Below are 18,756 nucleotides of genomic sequence, written 5' to 3'. Positions count from 1 at the left end.
TCAGCAATGGCCAAACAAATTGTCTCGATGAAATAGCAAAAGAAACACTCTATTAATGCAACTTTTCACCTTCTCCGTGTAAGTGCAACAAGGTTACGCACTTTTTTGGCACTGGTATTCTTGTAGGCGGACGTTAGTCAAAAATTCTGAATATTGTCATCATCTAACTGGTATGTACAGAGCTGTAGTCCAAACCAGCCGTCCTTGATTCTGTTAAAGTAAATATATCACTTGGCATTGAACTTTGAACTTTTATACAAAGTTTTTTAAATGTGAACTTTTTTGTGCTAAATAAAAGTGTAAAGTAAAAGTATAGTTCTACTTTCAGTACACAGAGGGTCCCCTTACATGGAAGCCGCCATTTTGTTCACCCATGTTTCTACAGAAGCCCTTAACAGACAATTTTTTTTACTAAGTTGTCTCTGACGATGACGTAGCTTCTCTATGCATTTCAAAAGCGAGGAGTGAGCAGTGGACTGAGTCGCTGGTTGCAATTTGCAACCTCACCACTAGATGCCGCTAAAATTTACACACTGCACCTTTAAAACACGTTAACTGGCGCTGTCCCGTGAGCGGGACACTCGGGTTTACTTCAATATTTTTCATGTAAATGTTAATCTAGCACAACAAAGTATATATTTTTAGAAAGGTCTAAGAATGTAGTTTTCATATTTTAAAACCTTTTAGCAGTAATAATAATGCAGTGACTGTAATTTATTAATTTGTGACAAGAGTATGCAGCAAACCTCACAGTAAAACACAAACCTCAATTTTCTTTTAATGAAAAATTTCTTATTTAATTCTTCACCTCCAGACACTTCTGTAAAAACCTTTAAAGTGTCTTCTTTAAAATAAGACCAAAATTAGACTTCGAGACCAAAAATGTCAGTTATAGTAATATACATATTAAGTTTATTTTTAGAATTACTAAAGACAAATTTTTTGGAATAATAAGTTTAAAATTAATGTGTGCAAAAAATGCTTTTACTAAGTGTACTTAAACTGAATTTTGGGGCTCTTTTAACCTGGGTATAGTACTTTTCACAATTTTGCGTTGTTGCGAAGCAGCCTAACAGTAAATACCAAAAATGAGAAACAAGGACGAACCAAAAGACATGAAAATACAGCAAACTGATTTTAATATGTGAGACATGCTGGTGTGATCTTTTTGCATTAAGTGATGAAATAAAAGAAAAGAGAGTTGTATTTAGATACACATTATTCACAAACAACCTTCTAGCATTTTAAAGATCTGATGAAGCATGGAGTAGATGGGGAAATGTGGCAGTTTTTAGACGTTACTTGATTTGCTTAATTTCCCAAAAATGAGGTGCAGCATATGCAAATGAACCACGCTATCATCAGCAGGCACAATTTATTCTTAGTGAATTCTGTTGTGTTGTCATTCACACGTTATACAAGTTAAAGACAGATTTTGAGTTTGAAATGTATTGTAATCTCATATCTACTCAAGCTAATGATAAACACAAACCCTGAGAAAAGTCAAGTCCTCAGCAAGTCCATTGCTTTAAAGACAATGGTCACCAACCCTGTTCCTATTACTTCACCTCCAAACACACCTGAACCTGCTGATCAAGCTTTTAATGGCCACCTATAAAATAGAGGAAGGTGTGTTGAAACTAATAGATCTCCAGGAACAGGGTTGGTGATCACTGCTTTAAAGTTTAACTCGTTTTGTAGATCCTGCTAAAATAAAATTTCCCACCAAGCTGTTCTGTGTCCCCATACAGGCAAGAAGTGAGATTAAACACCATCCTGCCATCTGCTCTGTGGCATTTGAATTAAAGTTTAAATCGAGCTGTAGATGTGTGACCAGACTACACATCACTGAGACTCGAACACAAAAGAATAAATGACATGAGAAAGAAATATATGTTGATTTTAAAGTGGTAGTGCATTGGACTGAAGTACAGTAGCAACCCCAAGGTCATGGGTTTGTTTCTCAGATAATGCAAATACTGATAAAGTAAGCCTGAATTCGCTTTGTAAGTATGTACAGTAAATCAACTAAGACGAGCTAACAATAAATATAGGTCATTAATGTTTCAAAAGCCTCCTATACACTGCAAAGGAGTAATGACTGAAGAGGCGGTCACACTTGACTTTAAGCATGCAAATATTTTTCAGACGTTGCTACGAATACAGGTTGGGAGCACTTCGTCCATCTTTGCTTTTCAGTAGAGAGAAAGGTCATCCCGTGATGTACCGGTTTTCTACTGGTCACATGTCTCCGCGTCATACGAATTTGCAGGATGTACCAGACTTGAACTTGGTACACAAAATGCAAAATAGCTTTGTTTCCTGTCTGACGCATTTGCATGCGCATGAATGGAAGTCAACGGAAGGAAAAGTGTTGCAGCGTAAATACCTTGAAATTCTTAACTCGATATATAAGCAAAATGAACACATATATAAAGTCTTGTTTTCAGAAAAAATTATGAAAATCATGTAAAAAAAATGTCTGCAAGTGGGATTAGGATAATTAAATTTGTAGCAGAGGATTTTCTCGAATATTACAAAAGAACCACCTTCTCCACTTTTTAAAAAATGCAATTGCACAACACTCCTGATTGCTAACTAGGAGGACCAATAGTCTTGATGATCCACCCGGAAAAAGAAAATCCTCCACAATACCTTTAACTTGAATTAAGTTTATTAAATCAAGTTGAAACTTAAATGATTACGTTTTTTACACTGGAAAAAAAAGATTTAGTTAATTTACACATTTTTTTAAGGTAAGTGGTCACAATCAATTTATTTAAGATACATTTAAACAAAAAAATTTGAAATATAAAACAAAACAAAAAAAACTTTTGTTTAAATGTAGCTTAAATAAATTGATTACAACCACTTACCTTAAAAAAGTAAATGAATCATTTTTTTCAATGTACCCCCACTGACAGATTTTTATTTTCTTTTTTCCAGAAAACAAGACCTAATCTCTTAAATAATTTTGCATCTCAAGTAAACACCCATAGCCTACGGCAAAAAATATATTTTGTATGATGCTTATAAAAATGTATTTTTCACCTATATATTTTTTGACCATTTTATACAAAAATATATTAAAATAAATATATTTTAAGGCATTTATATTCACATCGCATTAAAAGAAAATCTTTGTTTATGTTACAACCTGTAAACATAACAGGTTGTAAAAGGTAAATAAATATATTTTCAACTGCAAAAATAAACTTTATAAACGTATATATTTTGGCCAGGAAATATATATATATTTTTTGTCGTATGGGTTGTAAAAGTAGAAATCTATTTGTTGCCCCAGAAACACATTTTTACAAAAAATTTTGCCATTTGGGTATACTATATATTAGGGCGTGTTTATACTTGACATGTTTGGTATATTTAAACGCACATGGACCACAGACAGCCCAACGAACCAAAAACAGGACGTATTATCACAAGACAGCAGTATGAGCGGTGTATTCAATTCAATTTTATTTATATAACACTTTTCACAATTGTTTAGTTGTTTCAAAGTAGCTTTACATGAATAAAAACAAGAGAAAACACAGAAAAATCAGAGGACAGCAGCTAAGATTAAACCATACTAGTGAGCAGAGTAACATATATAGTTATGTCACGTATAAAACAGAGTTCAAAGTTAAGCCAATGTCCGCTGACTCCCTAGGGGTCGAAAAAACAGGAGAAAAACCCAAAAAGTCCTTGGGAGAAAAAACCCTTGAGACGGAGCCAGACTTAGCCGATCCTATAGAGGATACACTATATATTAAATACTATTTTATAAAATTTTATGGGAATTAAAAATTTTTTACATTTATATTAAAAGTTATAGGAAGCAGTTGGTTGTCACTGGGTAGACTTAGGCGATCCAGTAAAAATCCTATATATGAAGTACTATATATAAAAAATACTATACTATAAGATTCAATAAAAATGAAAAAACAAATTAATTAAAGGGGAACGGTCCGTGGGCATTACTATGATGGGAGGCCGGTAGATCAGTGGTGTATGCATAAACAAAATGAGCAGAGGGCAAACATGCCGCAACGGAGAGGTAAAAAGCCATTAACATTTGGTCCATCGAGCATATGCTGGTAAAAACGCACAAAATGCTTAAGTTTATAAAATGTTTGGTGATAGTAAAATATCTTAATGAGCTCCTATCTGTTAATAATACCTCCATATAAAGACACATAAAAGAAGCATGTTTACTCCAGCATGCAGCATTGTTGTTGTGGTTGATCAAACTTCTGTCGAATAAAATTCGTCATTAAAGCCGACCAATCGGGTTGTGACCTTATCCTTACGCATTAAGGTTTGTTATCTTAAGGTTTGCTGATAAAATGCTAGTGTGAACCAAACCAAAAGAACCAAATAACCCGAACTACAAGTATGAACAAATCCTTAAGGTCTTTACACCCCACGACGTTTAATGCGCTTAACGTTGACGTTTTAAGAGATGTTTTTCTGCCTTTACACCCAAGCGATTTTCACTGGCGATGAGCTGATAATTAGAAATGTTTAGATATGTATACTAAAAAAACTAAATACAAAAATACGTAGACATTCATTTTTTGCCATAAAGGTCACCTGATGTTTCTCTTGCAAAACCATCAACAGATTTCTCAAAACATCAAAAAGAAATTCTCCTGAAAATCAGTGTGGATGGGGCATTTTTAGATTTAACACCAATTCATTCATCCAGGCAGTAAAATACGATATCATACTTATCTATATTCTTTTTCTTTTACATTACCGTATTTTTATTTGCTGGTCTAGACACACATGCATCAGACAGATGTTGCGTCGCAGCTGTTTTTCAGCATCTCATGGTGTGAGTACTGACAACATGTCAGGCTAAAAATACTTGCACTTTTCCCTTCAGGTCTGCATGTTTTTGAAGGCAAGTTTTGAGTACAGTTACGCTGGGTTTTTTTTGTCTTTGAGGACGAGGGGTTACAACTCACATGAGCTGAACTCTGAGACAGACGGGTGGCAGATGAGCTTGTTAAAGAAACGTTAAGTGTCTCTGTGTACTTTCAGTTGAGACCCAGATGAGTAGATAGGAAACATCACATCCACGGACAGGCTGCTGTATGCTGTAGTCTATATTAAACCTGACAGCTGAAGCAGGTGCACTTGACTTCAGTGCTGTCAGGGTGTTTGTGTGTGTGTTGATTTATATGAAATGTTTTAATAGTGTTTTATTTGTGAGTGTTTAGCAAAAGATTTAAATGTTTTGCATCATAAACACTAAACAGGTGTTACAAGATAAATGTAAATATACACTATATGAATAATAATGATAAACACTATACGTTTTGGTGTAATTGTACACAAAATGTATGTTCGGTACGTACCTCGGTTTTTTAATAGTGGTTCGGTTTCGGTACAGTTAGGGGGAAGATATTCAAAACATAAATTGCTTGTCGTTTATTATTAAAGGGATAGTTTGGCCAAAAATGATAATTACATCATGGTTTACTCACACTCACGCCATCTGAGATACACATGTCTGTAATTTTTACAGACCAACACATTTTCAGTCCTTTCAGAAAATGTCCTTCCAATATTAAAAATATGGTCTTCTACTTCCTTAAGCCCAAAGAATGTGCATCCATCCTTCGAAAAAATAATCCTTTGCAAAAATAATCCAACAGGCGGTCTAAGGGTAATCAATGCGATTTTGCAAGAGAAATGTTACAAATGGATTTAAAACTTTATAAACGAAAATAACTAGCTTCCGGTAACGCCACCATCTTAGACTCTGCCGCATTTAGAAGAGCGTATCAGCGTACCAAAAAGTGCGTACCCTACGCTTACATATTTGAAACAGATTTTTTAATAAAACACCCTTGCTTGGTTTAAATAAAATAAATTAAAACTAAGTAGGGAACAATAACAGAAATAGCCATGCCAACTTGCTACTGTAAACAAAACCATTGCAATGCTTGTCCCGCCTTCGGGGTGTCCTGTTTGTTACAATTTCTGGACCTGACATTGATTATCAAAAGTGGAAATTGACACTGCACTTGTGTGTGAGACACCACAAAAGACGTAAGATGAGCGCAGAATGGTCAAACACGTCCGTCTAGCAGGTATTTAAAAAATAAAAAAGTATTTTTTCGGAAAATATAAAATTAGCGCAGGGGAATGAAAAACGTGTTCGCCCTTAGCGGCTTTGCTAAACAAACCTGTGGTCTGTCACTTAATATGTAACTTATGCACCGAACTGGAAGTCCTGTACCGAATGGTTCGGTACAAATACGTGTACGTTACACCTTTAGTTTGATAATATAATTGTTACTGTGCGTTTACACCAAACGCGGAAGAGACGGCAAGCGCGAGTGATTACCATGTTAAGTCAATGCAAAGACGCGAGGTGTGCGCTAATGGAAGGCGTGGTGTGGATGGCGCGTTCCCTGTGAATTGAGCGTTGCTGTGGATAACGTGCGAGTTGAAATTTCTGAACTTTGGCGGATATTTTCGCGCTGCGTTATCAGGAGCTTGCTCTATAGCAGTGCTTCTCAAATAGTGGGGCGGGCCCTCCAGGGGGGGCTCGAAGCGACACCAGGAGGGGGCGCGCGAGACCCCGGGGAAAATACTTTTTCAGGAAGTGATTTTTTGCACCGTCACTTAAAGACATTACACCACAAACACGCCAATAAGCCGCTTGAGTTTTTTATTATTATTTATTGATTATATTTAATTTAATTTTTCAGTATCAAATGGTCAAAAAATATTATACGTTAAATAAGGATTGATTTTTTTTATTTCAGGCAAATTGATGCATTTTTAAGTCTTTTCTGTTACAGACTAAAAAACAATGTTAATAAAGTTATTCTTTGTTGGAAGTTGATTGATATGTCTTTTTTTGTGTTTTCTTTAATGTTAATAAGTATACAATGTTTTGCAGATGTGCAATTTTATAGACAAATTATACTATTTACAGTCACGGCGGAGAGTTGGGGGGGGGCGCGAAATGTTTACTTCTTCCTAGGGGGGGGCGTGACAGAAAATAATTGAGAAGCACTGCTCTATAGTGACATGATTACAGAAAGCGAGCAGAGTCGCAGAAGCCCCTCCCATGACGCTAATTTCCGCGTGAATATCTCGAATGACTAGAATTTCACACGCGGATGAAGCGAATAAACTCAAAATGTTCAAGTGTCCAACTACGCATGAATGGCGTGTTTTTGCCACCTCTATCGCGTCTGGTGTGAACACACAGTTAGTCTATTTATGCCTTATGCTTAAAAAAAGTATAATTATCTGCCAGTGGGGTAAAAAAATTAAATTAAATTAAACAATTCAAGTTTCAACATAATTCAATAAACTTAATTCAAGCTAATTGTACCTACCCCCTGGCAGATATTTGTAGTTGTTATAAGCATTTTTTTAAACATAAAACAAGATATAGATATATTGTCTTTGTAAGGCGTCCTTGAGAAATTAAACATATTATTATTATATATTCTTTTGTATCATTTTGGTTAAAGGCGGAGTCCACGATGTTTGAAAAACGCTTTGGAAAAGGAGACGGGCCGACTACCAAAACACACTTATAGCCAATCAGCAGTAAGGAGCGTGCCTACTAACCGACATCCTTGCCGGGTTGCGTACGTGTGGGGCGGGTCTATAAACAGAAGGTCCAGATTCTATTGGGGTAGGGGCGTGTTTGTTTAGGTGATTTAAAATATCAACATTAGCTTTCAAACATCGTGGACTCCGCCTTTAAGAGGGTAAATGTATCTCGAAATAAACATTTTAAGATATTTTTGCTGGAAATTAAGACAAAAAAAAAAACGAAGTAAGACTTTTTCGGCTGTCTATTTGGGGCAACAGTATGTCAATGCGTGTAAACAGGTTTTCAATTAAATGATTTGTCGATAGGGCTGTCTCGTCTCATCTTGATGAATTTTCTACACAGCAGAGTGAATTTAAACCGACCCTAAGCAACACAACACGACCGATCAGATTCATTAGAAAGAGATTTTGGTGTGACTGCTGTAATTTCTCCTGAGTATTCAGCAGTATTTAACATCACTGTCGACTGGAGCGATGCGAATCCATTTCTCTGAATGAGTTCTCCTCCCTTATTCTTCACAGATCCGTGTTAGACTCCAAAATAAATGTCAGAGCTAATTCTGATCATTGACCACAGAGAAAACGGCTTTAGAAATATCAAGAGATTGCGCTTGTTTGTGTTTTATAAGTCTATAACCTGACTAAGGTCTAAGCTTCTACAATCTTGTAGTGTTTTTGTCTTTCCCTTTTGTCTACTTACACTGTTTATTGCAGCACAAATGCAGTTTATTGGTAATAACATTTTTCAAGTGTACCCCCCCCCTTTCTACACATTGTTTATCATGTGTCTGTAACTGTTTATGTGCGTGTACATACAATAGGGCTGCACAATATATTGTTTTAGGATCAACATCGCAAAACTATTTCAGATGACTTTGCCAGTGTTTCACTATATAAAAGAACGGTTTCATACTGCAGAGAGAAATCGTTTCACCTTGCGAAAGACAAGGTTTCAATTATATGATCTGGTCGCTTGACATGAGGTATACCGTCACACAACTATTTTCCTCAAGCTGCCAGAGCTATACAAAAAAATCCAAGGTAGACATTAATTCCTATCAAACAGAGCTCATCTGAGCTCATCAGAGCTGGTAAAGTCATTGAGTATTGCTCATACATTGCAGAAAAAAAATATTGCAATGTCGGTTCCCCCCATAGACTGTAAAAAATATGGACGTAACGTCACCCATAGGTTTGTGAAAAGCTTGAAGCCAATAGTTGGTGGAGCCTCCTGTTGCCTTCTTAGCATCGCGTCACAGGCATCACTCGCAGATAACTGAAAATGGGTAAAGAGGTGGGATGTGGGGGGACCTAAGGTTCAAAACCACGCCCGCCTAGCTCAACAGTAGTGACAGCAGTGACTGTTCACCTGTCATTCAAGTGACCATGCCCTTAATTATGCAGAACTTTAAAGCTTAAAGGTGCAGTGTGTAAATTTTAGTGGCATCTAGTGGTGAGGTTGCAAATTGCAACCAACGACTCAGTTTACAGCTCACCCTTCGCTTTTGAAATTAATAGAGAAGCTACGGTAGCCGCCACAGGACAAACATATCATCGTTGAAGATAACTTAGTAAAAAAGTTTGTCCGTTAAGAGCTTCTGTAAAAAACATGGCGGCACAAAATGGCGACTTTCATGTAAGGGGACCCTCTGTGTATGAGGATAAAAACATCTCATTGTAAGGTAATAAAAACATAACGGTTCATTATGAAAGGTCTTTATACACCCCTGATAGTATAGTTTTGTGAATTATTTTGCATTTCTGTCAAGAGATCCTTCTAAAAATTACACACTGCACCTTTAATATAATTTAAACAGATGAGTTACAAAAAAAAATCACTCCCCTCATAGTTGTCATGCAGGGCTAAATGATCTCTATAGACCCAAAAAAAAAATATTTTATGTAATATAACATATTTTCTGCTGTAAAGTTGGGGATCTTTACATGCGGCCTGTCAATGAATTGCAGTTTAAGTCACTTCCGTACTGGCTTCATCAAAGAGATTGGAAGGTGGCCCCTCGGTTCCCCCGCAACATCTTGCAGCCCCAACATCCAGTATGTGGGTCAGTGACAAAAACGGTATGGCAAGATGAGAAATTCAAAAATCTTTTTAAAAACTTGTTTTAAAAGCATGCATCAGGTTTATTTCAATGCACATAGTGTATTTATATTGATTTTATGCAATAAAAAATTACATTTGCACCATTTTTATGAAAGTTAAGACTGAATAGACCAGAAAATGTCAAATGGTGTAACCGCTAATTGCGCCAAAGAATGAGAAATATTAAATATTTTATACACCTTGATGGCATGTAAGCGTAATCATAAATATTTTTTAAAAATATAATTTTATTTGTTATTTCTAAATTTTTAATGCGTTTTTGTAATATTTGTCCGGACATATGATAAAAACAGCTCTGTTTTCTAAATAACCTTTGACAAATTATGTAAAAATGTATGCAAAAATCATATTACACTAAACTAGATGATTATATATTATTCCACATTTTTTATGAATATATTTATATTTTAATTTTAAAAAATACTAGTTACACCAATTGACACAGACCGGTTACTCCACATTGACATTTTTGCAATTATCCCCCAAATATTCTTTCAAAATGAATAAAACCAGAAATTTTAGACTCAAAAAAGAGGATGTATGCAAGTAATCTGCAATTTTATTTTAAAAGTTTAACCCTTTTACATTTAATTGAACCATACGGACACAAAATAATTAACGTCATATCATTGACCCATGCATATGCATTAGTGTTGGGCAATATGACCCATAAAGAGATCGTCCTATCGTTAGCATGAGAGATCGCTGATCCACGATGGTATCAGGGGGCGGGGCAATAGTTAACTTATTTATTTATTTTCTTACTCATTTATGACAAGCCACTGGATTGGTGGACAAAAAGATGCTGCTTTACTCTAAGGGCAGCTGGCAACACTGCCGCTATCGGTCATATGTCTGACTGTCGTGGATAGGCGATATTATCGTCTGTCGGCACAACCCTAGTATGCATGTGCAAACATATTGTGTCCAGAGTCAGGTGTACAGGCAGATAAGAGCAAAGCACTCTGGGATATCTGCATCGGCTCTCGCTGCTTATTTATTCATGCGACTTGACAAAGAAGTGCTCGGCGAAGGTCACAGCGGACACAGCGTGAACATTCAATTACATATGAAAAGTCAAGAGCTGAACCAGGATCTGCACAGTCACTTACAGATTAGATACAGCATCGGACTCTGATTTCCTCTCCGTTCTTATCTAAACATCAGACACAGTCGGTGACATTTCAAATACTTAGTGAGGTGGATCAGACATCAGAATAAATGCTTAAAGTGATGTTGATCTGATAACTTCATACTGTTCTCTGTACAGACTCTGTACAGTCTAAATGTTAGTAACTGTTTTAGCAGACACCTTTTTTCTAAAGCAATTCACAGTGCACTTTAAGCAAGCGATACAGTTTATTTGTATGTGTGTTACCTGCAATCGAACCTATGACTTTTGCACAGCCAAAACAGTGCCAAATAGTATTTTTCATAGGTATACACTCACCTAAAGGATTATTAGGAACACCTGTTCAATTTCTCATTAATGCAATGGTGTAATGGTGTGGGGGATGTTTTCTTGGCACACTTTAGGCCTCTTAGTGCCAATTGGGCATCGTTTAAATGCCACGGCCTACATGAGCATTTTTTCTGACCATGTCCATTCCTTTATGACCACCATGTACTCATCCTCTGATGGCTACTTCCAGCAAGATAATGCACCATTTCACAAAGCTCGAATCATTTCAAATTGGTTTCTTGAACATGACAATGAGTTCACTGTACTAAAATAGCCCACAGTCACCAGATCTCAACCCAATAGAGCATCTTTAGGATGTGTGGAACTTCATGCCCTGGATGTGCATCCCAAAAATCTCCATCAACTGCAAGATGCTATCCTATCAATATGGCAAACTTTTCTAAAGAATGCTTTTAGCTCCTTGTTGAATCAATGCCACATTTAATTTAATTTAATTTAATTTAATTTAATTTAATTTAATTTAATTTAATTTAATTTAATTTAATTTAATTTAATTTAATTTAATTTAATTTAATTTAATTTAATTTTATTTTATTTTATTTTATTTTATTTTATTTTATTTTAATTTAATTTAATTTAATTTAATTTAATTTAATTTAATTTAATTTAATTTAATTTAATACATTTTCCTAAATTTATACATGCACGTGTGTATTTATATATACATAAAAATTACACACAGCCTACACACATATATTATGCAAACACATTTTTTTTATGCGATTAATCACGATTAATCATTTGACAGCCCTATGCTACAATACTTTCACATGTGTTTAAGTCATCATATGATACAGTATCTAAAGCATTGTGCACTGATTTTAGGAGATGTTTTCCAGGTATACTATGTATGAAGATTGGCATACTGCACACATACATACTACATACCTATAGGCTATACTATATCCTACAGGCATCCTCATTAAAACATAGCAAGTTATAGTCATTAACTGAGCTTGTGCATTATGAATCTATAAGCAGAAGTTTGTATATTTTAGTCTAGTACGGTAAACTATGTTAGCATTGCACTTCACTGCTGTAGCTAAATGAGACGAGTGTCTGCACAAGCGTGTGTGTTATGTAAGACCGCAAGGCTCGCGGACATCTCTTTCCAATCCTTTGTTTTCTCATATGGGAGACCTCAGGAGATTCTAATGGAAACCAGCTGTTGGTGCGATCACACCTCCATACGTCCAGCGCTTTTATTGGGTGTGATTGAGCCGTCCACTTTTCTGATTGGCTGTTGCAGTATTTCGTTGCCTGCGATTGGTTTCTGTCTGTCTGCAAAATGAGTTATTGTATCACAGATGAGCGCTTGCAGGGAGGAAAAGAGTGGGCATGAAGTACGATCCGAATCGAATCACACAGGCCGAGGTGATCTTTCTCGAAGTCCTTTCCTCTCTAACTCACATGGCACGAAAGAAAACTGATATTATGTCTGTGTGCAAAACCAATGAGCGACCAACAAGAGTATTATGGAGTGGCGTTTGTATGCAGTTTATGTTGAGTTGATGAAGTTCATTTTGTGTATTTGCACTAACAAGACTTTGGCAATGTAATATATCACATTTTTCATTGTTATTCAGTCTTAATCACAAAACATACATTACATCATGACTTTGATACTCAGAGAAACGTCTCTAGAGGACCTGAAGGCAACACAAGACACTTCAGATCTCCTCTATTCATGTTTTATATCTAACTTTTAAAAATCATAATGGCAGTCCCGGACTGAACAAAATAGTTTTGTGTGATGATCTGATCAGATTCAAAGAGGAAGCTCACACACATGAACCCTGAACATTGTAATCTGATTAAAATGTTCATTTACATGCACATTCTATATAATACGATCCAAATGTCTGCGCAAGCGCACAGCCAGGGTTGCCAGATTTGTGTATTAAAACCAGCCCAATGGACATTCAAAACTAGCCCAAAAGCATCCCAATGACTATTCACAGCCTACATGCTAATAACTAATAAACTAAATCCTTTCATCTTTATCCTGCAAAACAATCAACTCGCTGAAACAGTTTAAAAGTAGCCCAAATCTGAAGTCTGCAAAAAAGAAGAGGACTTGGCAACGTAGCAGACAGCATCTCTCATCGAGTTCACCCTTTATCTCTGGATAAATGTACAAGGTCAAAGTTGAGTTGAAGAAAGTTATTCTTAAGAAGTTTTCAGATAAAAGCAAACTCAAAAGGCACGACGCCTTTATAATGTGTGTTGCCATTGCCTTGCTATTGTATATTTCTATGACGAGAATCATGCGATACGTAAATATAAGACGAGAACTTAAGCACAATTGTTTTGCGCATATGCACATTTTTTTAAGAAAATACTACAATTCACACGTTTACATGTGTACTTTCTCCTGATGATCAGATCACATATCAGACTGCACCACCCCTTTTAACTCTTTCAACGCCATTGACGAGTTAACTCGTCAATTATGAGAAAACTCTTCCCTTCCAATGACGAGCTTTTCCGGCTTTGCGCAATACTGCTATTATCCATTAGGTGACGTTTTTCCGCAATTTATGCAACTCAGAAGTGACGCCTCACGTGAAAGAGTAAGAACTCTGTGTATGTTTTGATGATCGCGGTGAATCTGATCTCTATCAAAAGTCCTTTACAAAAATTGGGTGTTTTTGAAAAAACCTACCCATATTTGAGATGTGATATGAAAGGGTTTTAAGTTTGAAAGCAGAGGGTCTGTTATTTCATTTGATATATTGTATGTTTATATATTTACAGAAGAACATTTTCTGGAATGCATTAAACTTATGTGAAAATCATAAAAAATGCTGCAGGCGCTGGCTGGCAACTTTTTTTTAAAACGCTGGCGGAGAAAGAGTTAATACAATCAAAATTGGCATCCAATCAATCTCAAGTATTGATTATTGATTACATGAAGGCTTTTCAATCCGATTGAGCCATACGTATGATTTAAAATGGATTATTTGGTTGCATGTAAACGTACTTTATGTAAAAGACCAGAGGATTTTGGGGTATTTGGATTCAGGAGTTTTCATGTGTTCGTCATAGGATTCTGGGATATTTGTGTGTTTTTTCACTGGGATATTTTGAGATATTTGGCGTGTGTGTGTGTTTCCTAAGAGGACTGGGATGTTTGAATATATTTACAGTGATGGGGTATCAGGCAGGGGATTGAGGCGAGGGGGGTGCAATGTCCAACATCCCAGTGTGCGGTTGCCGTGGAGATGGAGAACTGTAAAATAAGACTCAAGGGATAGGGGTGTCTTTTTAATTTCCTGTCTCTTTCATTGTGCTAATTGCTGCCTACATTTCCAACACAGATCTCCTCATTCAGTCCAGAAATACGACACACCGAGCAGGGCGTCCCAATTTTTGATTAAAGTTGATATGAATTCAAATAAACTCAATTTTTCTGTGGCAAAATAATAATTTAATTATTAATAATAATGTTTATGATTCATCATATTACAGTAATAATGTAACCACAATGATAGTTTTATATTACAGTGAAGCAGATCATTGATATAGGAAACATTTTTAATATTGAACAATATTTTAACAATTGGTGAAAGATATTCAAACATCTGATATAAACTATTAGTCAGATATTGCAGATAAGCAAAAGCTCACACATGACATCTGAGTCTTGATGTTTATTCTGCTTATGTGAAATCTTATGGTCTCACTAGATTCTTGCGTATCTCCAGTTGACTGTCCTAGTTTTCAGCTGCATGTTTTTATTTTTACTCTACACGGCAGCACTGTATTAATATTCGTCAGAAATTCAGTTTAACGTTTGATTTAATAATAAACATCTTAAGGGTTTATTAAGTAAGGGATAATGTATCGCAGAAATAAGCCCCAGAAGCTAAGGGTCTTGCATTACACTGAAGGGGCTTATTTCACGCTAACAACTTGCTGCCTATACATTATCCCGCTTATTACACAGCTATTTACCTTGTAAGTTAAATATTGAGTTGAATTTTCCAAGCTTTATCTGGACTCGGTCTTGACTCGGACTTAAGTTGGACTCGACTAACACTATCAACACCAGAGACTTACTTTACAGTTTCATTTTCGGTAAAGCTGCTTTGAAAGGAGGTGTGTTTAATAAAAGCGCAATACAAATAAAAGTGACTTGAGATGAAGCAACTGATGCACATTTTTTCAGAATCAAAGCCTGAAACTAACCTTAATCTTCAGAAAACACATCTATCCTCCTTTATTTGTGTTTAGCATCTTTTCATTATCTTCTCACTTTCTTTCATCCTTTTGATGCTGTGAGGGTAACAAAGCAAAACATCTCTTGTGTTCGGTCTATCAGTATTTATTCAGATGGAGTTTTGGCCATTAAAGGATGCAGCGGTTGAGCTGAAACTGTAGAAAGGCTTTGAGGTCCACCTTAAAACATTTGTGTGTTTTTTGAAGGTTAGGGGGGCAGATATGGCCGACAGTGAAGTTTAATGATACATGAGCATCTTCATCACTCAGATCTGAGGGGTTAACCTCTGCTGCCATGGCAACAGTGATGTGATGATAAGGTCATCGGTACACAGGGTCAATGGGGCTCAAGATGAAAGCTGTTTAAATATATCTGTGTAAGTGTGTTTAACTGTGAGAAAGATGCTGTGGTACTGTTCAATACAGCAGCACTGCCGCTTAATTTTTTAAAATTATTTGTATATGTACAGTATATATATAAATGACATCACTAAGTTCATGGATGGATGGACTGACGGACAGACAGACATAGAGATAGAGATAGAGAGATGGATGGATGGATAGATGGATGGACGGATGGATGAACGAATGGACAGATAGATAGGGATGGATAGACAGACAGACAGACATAGAGATAGAGAGATGGATAGTTGGATAGATGGATGGACAGATACCATACCAACTTTATTTGTTAAGCACTTTACAACAACCAAAGTTGACCAAAGTGCTGTACAGAAGAAATATACATATATACAATTAAAACCACACAATAGAAACATTCACAGAAACAGATTAAATAGGGAAGGATGGATAGATAGACAGACAGACAGACAGAAATAGAGAGATGGATGGACAGATGAACAGATAGATAGGGATTGATGGATGGATGGATGGATGGACAGACAGACAGACGGACAGACAGACAGACAGACAGATAGATAGGGATGGATAGACAGACAGACAGACAGACAGACAGACATAGAGAAAGAGAGATGGATGGATTGGATAAATGGATGGACAGACAAACAGGTAGATAAGGATGTATGGCTAGATAGACAGACGGACATAGAGATAGAGAGATGGATGAATTGGATAAATGGATGGATGGACAGACAGACGGACATAGAGATAGAGGTGTGGATGGATAGATGGATAGACAGACAGACAGGCAGACAGACAGATGTAGAGAGATAGATGGATGAATGAATGGATAGATAGGGATGGATGGATGGATGGATAGACAGACAGACAGACAGACAGACATAGAGATATAGATGGATAGATGAGTAGACAGACAGACAGACAGACAGACATAGAGATAGAAAGATGGTTGGATAGATGGGTGGATGGACAAACAGATAGATAGGGATGGATGGATAGATAGACAGATGGACGGACAGACAGACAGATAGATAGATAGGGATAGATAGACAGGCAGAGAGACAGACAGACATAGAGATAGAGAGATGGATGAATTGGATAAATGGATGGACGGACAAACAGGTAGATAGGGATGTATGGATAGATAGACAGATGGACATAGAGATAGAGGTGTGGATGGATAGATGGATAGACAGACAGACAGGCAGACAGACAGATGTAGAGAGATAGATGGATGAATGAATGAATGAATGAATGGATAGATAGGGATGGATGGATGGATGGATAGACAGACAGACATAGAGATAGCGATAGAAAGATGGTTGGATAGATGGATGGATGGACAAACAGATAGATAGGGATGGATGATAGATAGACAGATGGACGGACAGACAGACAGACAGATAGATAGGGATAGATAGACAGACAGACAGAAAGACAGACAGACATAGAGATAGAGAGATGAATGGATGGATGGATGGATGGATGGATGGACGGATAGACAGACAGACATATATAGAGATAGAGAGATAGATGGATGAATGAATGGATAGATAGGGATGGGTGGATAGACAGACAGACAGACATAGATATATGGATGGATGGACAAACGGAGAGACAGACAGACAGACAGATAGGGATGGATAGACAGACAGACAGAGATAGAGATAAAGATAGGGATGGATGGATGGATGGATGGATAGATAGAACCTCAGCAGCAAACTTTGTTAAAATGAATATTTGTGTCATGCTGAAAACGTTTGTCCACAGCTGTATGTTAAAGGATTTTGGTTATTATGACGTTTACATGCTATTTAAGTGTCTTTCTGAGTGCACTAAATCAATTATACACACTTAATGCAATAACTTCCCATACTGAACAGGTGCACATTCTCACTAAAGCTCACAAGAATTCTCATGAAGATCTCACAGCTGCTTATGTATGTCTGAATAAATATCTGGAACTAATCTCTCTCTCTCTCTCTCTCTCTCTCTCTCTCTCTCAGGTGTGGTGTCGGCGGGCGTGAGACAGGATGCCGCTGGTGAAACGCAGCATCGAGCCGCGTCACCTGTGTCACACGGCTCTGCCGCACAGCATTAAAAATGAACTGGAGTGTGTGACAAACATCTCGCTCGCCAACGTCATCCGACAGCTCAGCAGTCTCAGTGAGTTACACTGTTTATCATCTGAGAGATGCTGCTAAACTTTCTTCAAAAAACATCCTTTTTTTATTTTTATGTGTGTAGCTTTTATACATATGAATTAAGGGATTGGATGAACTATTGGAAAGTTTGAATAGTATAACAATTTGAAAATAGAAATTAAAGTGTCAAACAGGTGATTAAATGCTTTAAAATGGTATATAAACCGCTGCCTATCAGCGTGTATGAAATCGAGTCAGGTCTTGGGTTTTAGACCCACAGAGCGCCTATTGATTTTTCGTCCCATTACCATTCACAATCACTCCAATACAGGGGTCTCAAAATGTTAACATACGTAAACCAAGCCACGCTAATATAAAAAATATGTAATAAATAAATATTACAATTGAGGCTACCACATTGGAGACCCCTGCTCTAATAAAAATGATCTGGAGTATATGAGATCTGTAGTGCTGTCCTATATATGCTGATATACTGCTGGTGTGTGTTTGGGTTTTCAGGTAAATATGCAGAGGATGTATTTGGAGAGCTCTTTAATGAAGCACATTCCTTCTCCTTCCGAGTGAACGCGCTCCAAGAAAGAGTCGACCGCCTGTCAATCAGTGTCACTCAACTTGATCCGAAGGAAGAGGAACGTATGTACACACACACACACACACACACACACACATGCATGCAGACACACACACACACCACACACAAACAAACACACGTGCGTGCGTGCACACACACCCAAAAACATGCACACATATGCGTGCAACCGCACACACAAACATGCACACACACACCTTCACAC

The 18,756-nt window shown here is 36.8% G+C and overlaps 1 protein-coding gene across 2 annotated transcripts in view; it reads left to right on the top strand.

Moving 5' to 3' along the window:
* wasf1 (WASP family member 1) overlaps nt 1–18,756 on the top strand; it is a 66,678-nt gene that overhangs the window by 15,769 nt on the left and 32,153 nt on the right. For both annotated transcript variants that reach the window (XM_073856468.1, XM_073856467.1), the window contains exons 2-3: nt 17,804–17,963; nt 18,461–18,595. In XM_073856468.1, coding sequence (XP_073712569.1) covers nt 17,831–17,963; nt 18,461–18,595 — 268 coding nt within the window. In that variant the 5' untranslated portion in view covers nt 17,804–17,830. The remainder of the gene's footprint in view (nt 1–17,803; nt 17,964–18,460; nt 18,596–18,756) is intronic.

The sequence above is a fragment of the Misgurnus anguillicaudatus genome, chromosome 18 (genome assembly GCF_027580225.2).
Source record: "Misgurnus anguillicaudatus chromosome 18, ASM2758022v2, whole genome shotgun sequence".
Taxonomy (NCBI): domain Eukaryota; kingdom Metazoa; phylum Chordata; class Actinopteri; order Cypriniformes; family Cobitidae; genus Misgurnus; species Misgurnus anguillicaudatus.
This window is presented reverse-complemented; position numbering and strand designations above follow the sequence as displayed.